The sequence below is a fragment of the Osmia bicornis genome, chromosome 5 (genome assembly GCF_907164935.1).
Source record: "Osmia bicornis bicornis chromosome 5, iOsmBic2.1, whole genome shotgun sequence".
Lineage (NCBI taxonomy): Eukaryota > Metazoa > Arthropoda > Insecta > Hymenoptera > Megachilidae > Osmia > Osmia bicornis.
The window spans coordinates 2,607,924-2,620,794 of NC_060220.1; the positions used below are offsets into that span (position 1 = coordinate 2,607,924).

General features: G+C 44.1%; 1 protein-coding gene across 2 annotated transcripts in view; it reads right to left on the reverse strand.

Annotated features, from left to right (window-relative positions):
- LOC114876538 (potassium voltage-gated channel protein Shaker) overlaps positions 1-12,871 on the reverse strand; it is a 119,843-nt gene that overhangs the window by 106,064 nt on the left and 908 nt on the right. Inside the window, exons 1-2 of one of the 2 annotated variants that reach the window (XM_029188110.2) lie at positions 5,970-6,791; positions 3,787-4,695 (exon numbers count right to left, since the gene is read on the reverse strand). In XM_029188110.2, the coding sequence (XP_029043943.1) occupies positions 3,787-3,953 (167 nt within the window). In that variant the 5' untranslated portion in view covers positions 3,954-4,695; positions 5,970-6,791. Of the gene's footprint in view, positions 1-3,786; positions 4,696-5,969; positions 6,792-12,871 lie in introns of those variants that run through there. The other variant, XM_029188111.2, reaches the window with a different exon arrangement.

Here is a 12,871-nt window from a genome sequence, read left to right on the forward strand (position 1 = left end):
AACAAAATTTCCATGTTGCTCATCGACGAGTTATCGAAAAGCCTGAAATTACTGGACGTTGTGACATTCACTCGGTGAGAATTAGCACGCTTCGCTGTCAATTTATTCGTGCTAGCCTGTGAAACGGCACGTACCGTATATTTGGGTCAAACGACGTGCAGCAATGAAGGCGTGTACGAGCAAGCGGTTAGTATAATAACTAAGCCGTCCAATTCTGTCCGAAGTGGCATGGTTAGTACACAAACCGTAAGTGGCCGTTACCACGATTGACTTTCTGCTCAACATCGTACCCGACCAAGCGTCAATAATTCCTTTCCGATACAAGAAAATAGAGTGGCTATGTATCAGATAAAATGAACGAAAAATAAAAATATCGTACGACGCGTTAAAAAAATAAATATTCGAAAACAGGCGCTCGTACTTCTTTTTTTAACCGCGCCCGAGTAATTTTAACGGTCTCGTTTTCGAGGAATAATTTCAAAAAGTTGGCCCCGTTTTCCGGATGAAAAATAAAAACGAGACGAGGGTCGATTTTAACGCATAACTAACCAGTCAACACTCGGCTATGCTACAGAGATAATAAAAGAATCTTTTTGGCACGCGTTGAATCCATATCGAGTTTTCGGTGAACAGATTTAGTTGGCAACGGCGGATTCTATGCAGAATCCAACCACAACTCGACCAAACTTCAAAAGAAAAAGCAGACGGCCAGGAAAATTTAAAGTTTCTCTATGCCACTGTTGAAAAATCAAGAGGAATTTAACGATTGTTCGATCTTTTATACCAACACCCTAAGGATAAATTGATACGTTTATTTCAAGATAATCAAGCAGGATTTCGACTTGAAAATTAAACGAAATTTCATAAAGCCATCCTCCAGGGTTGTCTCTGAGGAAACAAGTCGGTGACATTTGGCTCACGGGCGAGATGCAATTTCAATTTACTCAGGGTTCGTGACATACAAACGTAGGCGAAAGACCTTTCACGTTTCTGTTAATTATGCCTGGCCGCGGTTACTAATTACGCGGTATTGATGCACCACGTTTCAGGACGTGAATCGCCTCTTTTAATGATTTCGCACACTTGTCAGAGGAAAATGTTCAAGTGGCTAAGCACGTACGCGAGAAGACACAGTGGAAGGCGTACGTACGTCACGGGATAGCTATGTGGACAAGTGCTGCATTTTCGGGATAGGGAAAGTGTGTATTTTACCCTCGTTAATTAACCGATCGGATCTTCAAGAGGACTGTCCAGACATTTTCTTCCTTTAATTGGAAATGATCGAAAGAAATCTTTCGATAACCTCATCAATTTCGCATGCAGTCGGACAGAGATTTACGAGTTCGAGTGAAATTCGTTGAGCAGACAGACGATTACCTTGGTAACTCAATTTAATATGAAAAATGGCTAATTGAACCCGAACATTTGCGGTGGCCGGAAAAGTATCGACTGTGAAAAGATTAATGAACCGTGAATACGGGATACAAAGTGATTATTCGACGTGAAATTGAAATCTCTGAGAACTTTCCCTCTGAAGTTCAGTGCTTTTAACGATATACTACCTCTAAAATGTTCACGTGTTTTCTTAGAAATATCAAAGCACTCGAATAACAGAGTTTAGAATAACTCTGTCGTTAGAGAATCGTGGAGACCCAGAAATACAGTGTGTTTCTAAGGTAAAGATCACAGAAAGTAAAGGAGATTCATAAAAAAGGTGGCAGAGAGTTGAATTTGCACAGAGAACACAGCTCGGAGGCAGTGCAAATTCAAAAAAGGAAATTAGCTATCCTTTAGTATCCTCGTCTTAATGAGTTTACTCGAAGAGATGGTTGCGAGACAGGTGCTAAATGAAAATAGCCAAGATTTATGTCTAACGAAAATTAACTGCCATCGCTTTTTTTTTTTATACATTTTGCATAAAAATTAATCATAGTTAATTCAGTGTATAAAATACGAGTTCAAAAGCCTTGGAATCTTTACCATAGAATTTTGAATCAATCGATCGAAACAAGATCCTAGAATTATGCATAGAGGACAGTAGTTTTCCTATAGGAGGAAAAATAATAGGGTGCACTTTCCAAACAGTGTCCTGAACGCGATCGAACCCGGAACGTGACTCCAATTTTTGGCTGAGACCACACAGACATCCTCCTCCATTGAATATGTAAACTTGTACTGAAAAGTAGTGGAAAGCTTATTAAGCTCCAGGTGAAAATGATGAAAAATTGTGAAACGTGAGTTTAATAGAATTTACTTTAAAAATCAATCGATCAATAATATAGAACTAGTGTTGTAAAATCGTGAGCAGACAATCGAATAGCTGCGCAAAATACAGCAACTGAATAGTGGAATTAGAATCGAGAAGGGAAAGTATTTATCAGAGAACAAGTAGGTCTCGCGGAGCAGGTTGAATGGAAGAGAAAACTATTGTAAAGGTGGTTGGAGGAGCGATGTCCGCTTCTCTCCCGGCCCCGTATCGCTTCTTGTTTGCTCTGGTCGCAGCCTAAACCCTTCGAGAACGCAGAATAGGGCTGTTTTTAATCGTGGCAACACTCGCTACTGCACGCGGAGTGGCTATACTCGCAATGTATGCCGGGGCTTTATGTACGGGGCTGTTTGTATAGGGGCACGGTTGCGAAAGCCGGTGGCACAGCAAGCGACGAAGCATTGTTAGAGCGGTGCCGGGAGAGAAAAACGTGCACGGCAACGTCAGACTCGAAACCAGTTGAAAATGAGGCGAAAGGGAGACAAAGAGGTTGATGTTTGTCCGCGGACTTTTCAGAATCGACAACGGCCAAATATACAACACGTATCACGAATTCAGCTGACTAACGTCGAAAAGTTTAAGATTAAAATTTCTCTTTTCATTTCTGCTTCGTTGATCGATGAAAAAATCCTCTGACCTAACTCCGAGTCACCCCCCGTTTCAATGTACCTAAGATCAACGATGATAAACTGTTACTACTTGAAATGTAAATAATACGCGTGAAAAGATTCTGGAAGGAAAACTTTTTGTTTAGCGAATAAAAGTAAATCCATTGAACAGGGATATCGATGATTTCTTCCTCATCCGCGTGGTTCGCCTCGAATCTAGCCCGATATTCCGAGCGACCAGAACTATTTCCATGCAATCGACACGACGAGCTACTTCCGATAAGCTACGTTATAGAACTGTTCGTCAGCACATGAAAACAATGCTTCACCGTCGAGTGTTCTTTTACGCGCTCTCTTTACGGTTTTATTACGTGTTGGATCTTTTTGACCGGATTACCAACCAGCAAACTAGGCAAAAAATCGATCCGGCGCGTTGTTAAAACGAGACTTTTTACTCATATTTATAACAAGAACAGGAGTTGTTCCGAGTGACAGAATAATTCGAAATTGTGGAATAAATTTTTCGTACAGGTAGCTTCGTTCCGTTGAAGTGTACCTTATTCTATACAGTTACCTAATTCTGTATTCTAAAAAAATCTTCAAACAATACGATACGTGGTATCAAAAATACCTTTGTCTACGTGTTTGACACAAGAGACAAGCAGCTGCTAGGTTCTTGACTTTTATAACGCATGTCAAGATATACGCATCAATTCGGTCAGATGAGTTCTATTCTACGTAAACTACATTGCTTTGTTAGCTGATCGTAGATCAGGATCATGTCAAGGTATCAAGGTATCAAGGTATCAAGGAAGATAAGACTGGTAAAAAATTCCAAAGTTATTCCAAAGGATCAGCTAACAAAGCGATACTCTAACTAGGGAAAAATAGAAAGAAAGTAGTATGACTCACTGATTGAGCGTCCGGTCGTTGCTGCCGGTAGTCCCAGATCCCTGAACGCCAGAAGCGGCGGCGGCAGAGCTCGAGTCGTGATGCCTTCTCTCCTTGTGGACAATGCCCATTAATTTCATCCATGGATTGTTGGCCGCATGGGCGCCCATGCCGCCGCTTTGCCACATTGCGCTCGCCAGTCTCGTTCCTTTGAAGGGAGCCCTTCCTGGGCTCCAACCGAATCTTTAACCTTGCCGAAAGCACTCCTCCCGCTTGCACCACTGTTTCTTCCCTGCACCACTTAACCTCCTCGCTCTTCTTTTCGATCCCCTCTTCCTCGATTCCTTCCCGATCCACTTGGCACACTTTCGCGACGTATGCGAGATCCAAACGTTCCACCCCGTGTTTCCGGTTTCTTTCGCTCGTTGCTGCACGGACCGGTACCACGATCTCCAGCCTATCTAGGATATTCTCAATGTCCCCGATAGTTTGCCGGGGTAGGTCAACGTTCGAATAGTCCTGGCTTTCGTGGAGGAATTTTCGTGGCGAGTAACGATCGAGAACTGCCAACAGCCTGGAGACTACGAGATCGTCATCGTCGAGAGGAACAGGAGAGAGACGTAGCCGTTGACGAGGTCGCGAGTGCAACCTCAAGGAGCTGGCTGGGCCTGGGTAGGTGCGAGGTGCCTTGATCGGCCCCGTAGGCTCCCTAGCCCGCCTCTCCAACACTTCCACCATCTAATCCTTAGTTTCTTCACAAGGCTTTTTCGGCCCCGCACGCCTTTCTACCGTTCCCAGGTAAAACAAATGCTTCTCCTTCTCTTCCACTTGCTAGCTCTCGGCTTTGTCCGCTCGTTATCTCTTCCTCCCTTCCTCCTCGCCTCTCTCCAAAATCTACAACTTCTTCGGGGCTCCGTGTCGTCTTGCGTTCTGCAAACGCAAAAGAACCGTACTCGATTTAGAACGAGCAGAAACCTTTCGAACCGCGCTATTTCAAAGGCTGTCTACAAGCGTTTCAAAACGCATCGAACAGCGACAAGCGTCTAGCTTTCTAAAACCGTAAACTAGTCGAAATGCGGGACTATCAAAGTTCGTTTAACTATTTCGTTTCGTTTCGTTTCGACGAACCGCGTGGAAAAGTTTCGCGACGATCGACAGTTAAATCGTAGCCGCCCTTTACGTTGCTGGAATTGAAAGTCGATTAAATTGCTTTCCGATCTTGCTACCTTTCCAAAGCATGCGGAAATAATGAAACAGATCCGGGAAAGAAGATAAAAGCGAGGACGGAAGTAAATAGTAATTGTCGATAACTGATCGATAACTGTGTAACTTGAAACAAAGAAACAACGAAGGGCAAAGGGTAACGCAGGATTTAATAAAAAAAAATTTAATGAATCTCTGGACGATGAGTTCCTCTTATCAGGTCCACGTGTTTTAAACGATTCGCGAAACGGTGGAGCTATCGATCTCCTTTAAAAATATCTAGAAATCCAGACAATAATAACCGAGGTTTCGGCTAAAGATAAGTACCGAACTATTTGGTCATTTCGTTCGTCCTTGTCTGTCTTAGCTGGCAGGACGAAAACATCACGCGACCATGGCACACAAATTACTTGAAAAGTTCGCGGAAACAAAATCGCTCTGTAGACAGACGGTTATACTATTCTTTCAAACTAGCCGTGCCAATACTGTTTTAACCCACTGTATACGTAATAAATGACAGTTGCATATTAACCCTTGGTCGTCCAATTATTCTGTGTACTGCATCCAATTAAGCGAATCCAATTTATTGTGACCTAATTCATCGAGTGCTACAGCAAATCCTTTAGAATAAACAATTTATCTTAGAATGTTTCCTTTCGACAAAAATTTCAAGATTCTCGGAAATTTTATGCAAGACCACTTAACTGCCCTTGTACTCGAGAGGCTCCCTTTAACCGCAAAGGGTTGACACCTTGATAACCTAAATTCAATAAAAATCCCAGCAAGAAACAATTTTCTTTCCAATAAAAATCCAGTCTTTTCAGCTACCTCTATTAGTTATACGTTCGAGTACTTAATGACTTTCTATAGAAACGAATAATGCGACGAGCAACTTTACCGGCAAGATTACGGAAAGGAGGAAAAAATTGGGGGAAAAAAAAATAAAGAGTATCCTGCATTTCGATGAGACGGCGGCTCTTTCAGTGGAGGATTCTTCTCACCTGTTTTCACCTGGCGGATCAATGCAGCCGAGGAGATAAGCGACGAAGCGAGGAAGAGTGCTCTGCACTGCACTTTATTTCTTCAGAGGCCAGACGAAAGGAAAAAAGGAGAGCTGGCTGGTGGAATCGAGGGCTGTGTACGAGCCACTCGTCGTGTTCGTCCTTCAACCACCGTCACGTCGTCGCGAGCGCATCTTGCACCGCACACAAGAATATAATCAACCACCAGTATTTCACTACGAAACGTCTTCGTCACCCACGAATTCTTACTTCCTTCCTTCCTTCCTTCCTTCCTTCCTTCCTACTTGCCTATCTTCACTTCCTCTCCCTTCCACGGTCCACCACCCCCACACTTCAACCCGATTTTCACGTTCACCCTTCAACTAGACACGTATTGGCCTGAAGCCAGCCACACGGTCGTTGTTCTCCACGATGAAGGCGCGTAGCCACGCACGAGCTCGATTTCAACCTTCCTCCGCCTCTCGACTTCGATCGACATTTCCGCACGAATTTAATGCCAATTAGCCACGACCACCGGTCTTCCTCGATTCTCCCGCTCGACCAGCATCTGTGACACCGTGTCCAGTCGTTACACCCTAACGTTAACTAGTGCTGTTCAACGGAGCCGATATCAGACAGCCAGATATCACTCCATTTCCTCTGCTATTGTATACAGCTTGCGACAAAATTTGAGATATCGCGTATAGTTAGTGGAAGATCGGGCCCTTTCCGGGAACGGGGGCGATCTTACCCGGCCCGTGGCGCGACAAAGACTGATCGTTCTGCTTACTCTACAGATATCTCCCCCCACCAACCGCGCCTTCCCCCACCGCTGTAACTGTTCGCACGGGCCCAAACTGTGTTTCCACAATTTTCCTTACAAATTTTTGAACAATCTGATAATTATATAATTATAGAATTACGAAAGAAGGAAACTAACTTGGTAAAAATTGTCTAAATTTCACGGTCTAAAAATTTTAAGGCTCCTGTCGACAGCACCGAGCTAATCTAACGCATTTTCTTCCATTTCGCTTCTCGTTCCCGACTATTCCTCGTCGTTGGATCGTTACATTGAACGAGAACGCGGGTCAAAGAATGTTTCGCACGGGTCTCGTTAGCAGAGAAATAGAAGGAGAGAGAGAGAACGAAGGATATCGGCAAAACGAAACTTGCAAATATAACTTTGTGCTTTCGAACTCTTGCTTTGTAACGTCGATTCACAATCGTGACGATATCACACAGAGTGAAATACAGAGGATCGTCTAACTGATAATACAGGCAGAAATCTGATAGTATAGTATTATTTTCATCGGTGAACACCGACCCTTGTATCAGCCCTTGAAAATGAAAAAAGAAAAACAGAGGACACAAAGTGTGTACTCTCGAGGAAGCTGAATTCAAGGGCAATTATTATCCGACGTTGCTCGAGCGATTCTCGCTTTTATGAACGGGCAGCAGCGTGTCTGGCATCGGTGATAGAAACGCTACAGGTCGTCTTCTAACGTCGAGCAAAGAGCGAGACACACTAATGTAAAACGATCAGGCGCGAGTGAAAGAAAAAGAGTAGAGTCTGCCAAATGAAAAGCCAGCGGTTACTACGTGCCAGAATCGAGATGGAATCGTCAGTCCGCTTTGAGGGGATATTAATCGTCGCGATGAGATCGTAAATCGTTTTACAACAGGCAACACTGCAGAGAGAAGGGTAAGAAACGATCGATTTTCGGATTTCTCCCGATGGACTAACGCGTTTATTCTTTTTGTGTGATTGTAAAGGATTAAAATCGACCGATCGTGCGATAAAACTGAAGCATTTGTAGGGATTGCGACGATAAGGCTTCGCTGTTCGAGAGCTGCTGAACGAACACAATTAACCCCTTGCCTTTTAACGAAGATGTTTAAATCAAATGTTAATGGAAATTCAAAACGTAATTTAAAAACTTAAATACTGCCAGAAGAAAGTTGTAGCTCTCAATATTTGAGCAGTAAACTTTGAAAGCTTCAATTGAACCGTAGCTACTCAAATTTTCATTAAAAATTCTAAATGTAATCGACCAGGTTGGAAGTTCATTAAGAATATTTATATTTCGATTTCCTTCAATCGCGGTATTCAAGCTAATTCTAAAGTACTCGATTGCTTAAAAAGAAAGGTAAAAGTAAGAAGATGCTTTCTGAAGAGCACCTATGAAAAACATGAACGAAAATGTGGTAGATCATCTGCACTAAGGCCTCCACCTTCCACTCGAATATATTACATTTGGGAATTCGTACAAGGTACTCGAATACGAACGGTATGCGAATGCGAATATCTGAAGTGAAATATGTGAAAATGTTCCGAATTTAATTACTAACATGATGTAAAAAACTTTTATGTTTCTCGATTAATTTGCACGACAAACGCGCAATTGTACGATAAAATTTAAAAGGAATAAACGTAGATCAACACAGAAGCACGAATACCGCATAAATAAATAAGAACAAGTGGTAGGGTAAGTGAATGAACGTAGCGCAACGAGTAAAGCTATAAAGAAGAGTAAAACGTATATAATCCTGAGCAAGGTTATTGGCCGGGATACTAAAGATTATACGAGAATTTCATTCTTCCTTATCGAAGTTTCGCTCGTGGCTGAAAACTTTTATCTGACAACCCTCAAAACGTAAGTGTAATCAACAGCCGTGTCACTCGCGTATATCGCAAGACTTTTAAAAAAATCAATTTCCAATAAAAATATCGGTTTCATCGACAATTTTGTAAACGTATTTACCAGTAAGATTTCCTCGGGGAATGTAAAATCATACGAAATCTTTTTGTGTTTTACAATTCAAATCTCATACAATAAGACTTCTTTCTCCTCGGTATTCTCAAAGAGCCTTTACGCGCAGTCAAGTTACACGGCAACAAAGAAGTGAAAACCAATATCCAAAACTAACTTAGACTTGGAAACAACAATTTCTGTACTGTTTGCTCGAGAAAGGTGGTAGAACAATCGTACAAGGGTATAATCATAATTGAAGATCGCGTCGGAAGCTGCTAATAAATTTATTGACATCGTTAAAATGACCAACCGAGTGAATGGATTATTCTACAATTTGATAGATCCAGAGAAGAAAACGCGTTTCGAACGAGCATCGGTAAACAGGCATCGCACGTTGTGTATCGATTGCAAAATAGGAATATACACGTGTACAAGCGGGTAGAATCCGTAGGTCGCGTGGAAATTGTCGGACGGGAACCATCGGCTCGCGTGGCAGCAAGGAAAAACTACCCTCTTATAACCGGCCACACTGAAACGAAGCAGTCGCGTGAAGGAGAGCTTAGAATCAACGACCTTGATTACGCCTTACTTCAGCCTGCCATGTCATTTGCCCGAGATAACTATGCACTGGATTTCTGAACCTCGTGTTCTCGCGTGTTAAAAAGACGGAAGTCGAACCGGTTGAAAATGATTTCGTTCCTCGTGAATCGTTGTGTTCACGAGTCGATAGCTGGTATCGGTGTGTTTAAAGCGTTCGATGGTCGCGTGAGCAACGCTAGTCAGACGCGGTCATTTCCTTACGTTCTACCACGGCTGAAAAAGCAGCCTTTTGCTTTCTTTTCGTCAACGTTCTGCTAAAATCTTGCTCGGCTCGCACTCGATCACTGACGATCACTTACGATCACTGAATAGCACCGAACAAGCACACGATAAATTCGCGGGAGAATGTCGAAGAGCGAGAAGAAGAAGAAGAATAGAAAAAGGCGATGAGAACCCGAGGAGGGAAAAATTGCACGAGGGTACACCGTTTCGGTGAAACACGAGCGTCGAACTTGGACGTACCCATCGCCGACACCACGGCACGATTGCAGCCAATGAGATGGCGCGATCTCAGCCGCATTGGCGGTGCGTGAGAGAGGTCGCGGGCAACTGAAGCACACGCGGCACCTCCGTGTCCTATCCTTGTTACCAGAAATTCCACCACTGCTCCTTTCCGCGATCCTCTTTCGATCGAGCGATTCCTAGCGAGAAACGGGTTACCTCTTCTCCGCCCTTAGCCGTTCCTCGATGTACCTCGTTTTCACGAATCTCTCGAGTCGAAAGACCGTTTCTCACTTTTGACCGCACTCGTTAACCAGAGCCAAGAAACACACAAGCAACGCGAATGTTACAAATGATTTCACCGTGACCGTACGTTCCAACCACCGCCTAGCATTGACATTGGCAATGCAGTGGCGCGGTCCGCCGAATCACGCTGCGCCCCATTCCGCTTGAAACGTCCAACAATCGGAACGCGAACCTCTTCTTCATCTCACGGACAGAAACAGTTTCACGAATAGAAAAGACGATACCACCAAACACGATGTCATGTGGTCAGAGCCGATCACTCCGCAAGCGTTCACCAGCGTTCACCAATCACCCTTTCTCTCTCTCTCTCCCCTTCTTTGCTTCTACTCTGCCTTTCGATCCGATCATCTGGTAGATCCTCGTGTGTCTCGCCCGTTTCGTTCGTTCGGCGAACGAGAGCGAAAGAAAGTGAGTGGAATAGAATACAGAGTAACGATGAAGAACGAACCGTGAAGGAGGATCGTATGGCGCGGACGATTCCCAGCGAGCTAGTCGCGTGGCTTTGAAAAAGAGAGCGACCACAGGTCCGTAGAACCGCGCTAAGGGCGACGAAAAGAGGGGCGGGGGGGTGGGTGTAAGGAAAAAAGGCACCCCGACTTAAAAGAAAAGGCGGGCGGCCACGAGACTCCCGCGCGGAGCCCAACGTTTCGCCTCACTGCCGGGCTCACTGCAGGCTCTGACGCACCAGCCTGCCGCCCCCCTGTACGCCGCCACCTCCGGCATCCCAACACCCCAACCCCCGCTTCGCCACCCCAACTCACCCCTTACTATCCGTTACTACCCCTTCGACCGCCCACCTTGCTTCCTACCCTCGCCATCTGGCTAGCTCGCTGCTGCCTGCATCGCTGCCTGCATGCCTACCTGCCTGCCTCGCTACCTCGCTACTTTCATCTACACATTCCCATCTTTTCCATTTCTTTACACATTTATCCTCTGTTTTTTAACGGATTTCAGACGCTAATTAGGAATCTCATTTTCATCGAATCTCAAGCTTCTAATTCTCAAAATCATTTCAACCCTTTCCTGGTTCGACAACCCCAGCTCCACGCGATCCAGACTAGTTTGTTTATTTCTTTATCTGCATCTATCGTAACTCGTTCGGAATAGGCCTTCTTCTACTTGTAGCAGCGGCGTTCTCTCAAGATCATGCTGGATGGTAACGGTTATAATTGTGTGTCGCACAGGCGCACTTATACACGCACATCAGTGTACACAGTGTCGTTCTTTCGGTGCACACGCGCACCTAAGGCGTGCGGAATAACCATGCCAGCGACCGAGCTACCGGCGCACACCTGCGCCGTGCTCTCTCTCTCCCCTCCAATAGCCGAAAACCGTCTGACCACCATACGCGTTCTGTCTACCCCCCCAATCCCGAGCACCCTTTCTTTCTTTCTTTTATTTATCCTGTAATTGTACCATTTTCCTCCCTTTTCAGCTACACCCTTGTTTCTTCTACCCTACTGTTTCCGGTTCCTCGTTTTCTGACGTTTGTCTTTGCTAATAATAAGGGTTCTACCTCTTCAGCCTTCCCGTTGCTCTTCTATCGGTGGAAAACCTTCAAACTGCCATACCACGGTCTTTAACACCCTCCTTTTTTCTAATTCCCTCCTGTTACATTACTTGCCCCATTTCCTTCCGGGTTCTATTACTTCGCCGCTTCTTTTATCCTTCATGCTTACTTCTTCACCCTTCAACCTGTGTTTTTGCTGACACATACCGATTTTATACTTCTTCACCCTTTCTATCGCTCTCAGCCAATCATCCTATATTCTTCGTCGATTTCATTCTCCTTTCTTTTCAATACCATCTTAATAGCCGCCGCTTTGTCCCGCTTCTTTTCGAACGAGAACACATTTACCCTCTTGAAATTGTCGCGAATAATACGAATTTTCGCAATTAAGAAATTGCTTTCTTCGAGGGGCATCGTTCTACACGGTTCGTTTCTTGTCTTCTTGTGCTTCGTTAACGACGTTATAGCTTTCACGAGTTTCCTCTTATTCCCCGAGCCGGAACATCTACGTTCCCTGAGGAGTTACCAAGGAGAAGCAGATCGATCGCAAATGTAGATAATTGGTCTTCGTGCAAACAATGATCGAAGCGCATAGGCGTTCAATAGAAACATCGATTGGGATTTCAGTTAGCAAATTGTACGTGAAACCCGTCAGGTTATTATTGAATTCTATGAAACGCGCGGACGTCTGCTATTTTTCATTGTTTTTTAAAGAAAGGAGGACAAAGGTTTTCGTCTCTTTGCAACGTATCGAAATAAAAGAAATTAAAAAAGCCGATATCATAACTTTGTATCATGTTGAAACGGAACTGTTGAAAATGCACACAAAGGAAACATCTGCTACGAGAGAAGAAGTTCTTTATCTTGGCTAAAGTAATCCCGTTTGGTAAGATTAATCGGTCGACGACGTTCGTTCGCGAGCTTCGATACGAGAAATAAGCTCGAGAGCGAACGGAATCGAATTGACGTTAAAGTTGGATGAAATAGAATTTCCGTAGAGCCCCAGTCACATTCGTTTCGTGATACTCTGTCACGTATACGGATAGTGCAACTTAAGACTGTGCTTTTCTTACGTCTATTCCCCGAGGAATCGGAAAAATTCACCTTCTACAAAGCGAACTTTCTATAATTGAAATTAACATCCAACTGAAATTTTTATCGTACCTAGCTGGTCCACCCACTTTTGTAAACATCGAATTGGTAAAGTTTCACGGTATGCCCTGTCGAAACATTGCTATCAAATTATGAGCGGAACAATGGCCCTGCTGAAAAGTCGGAATTCGCCAACTGCG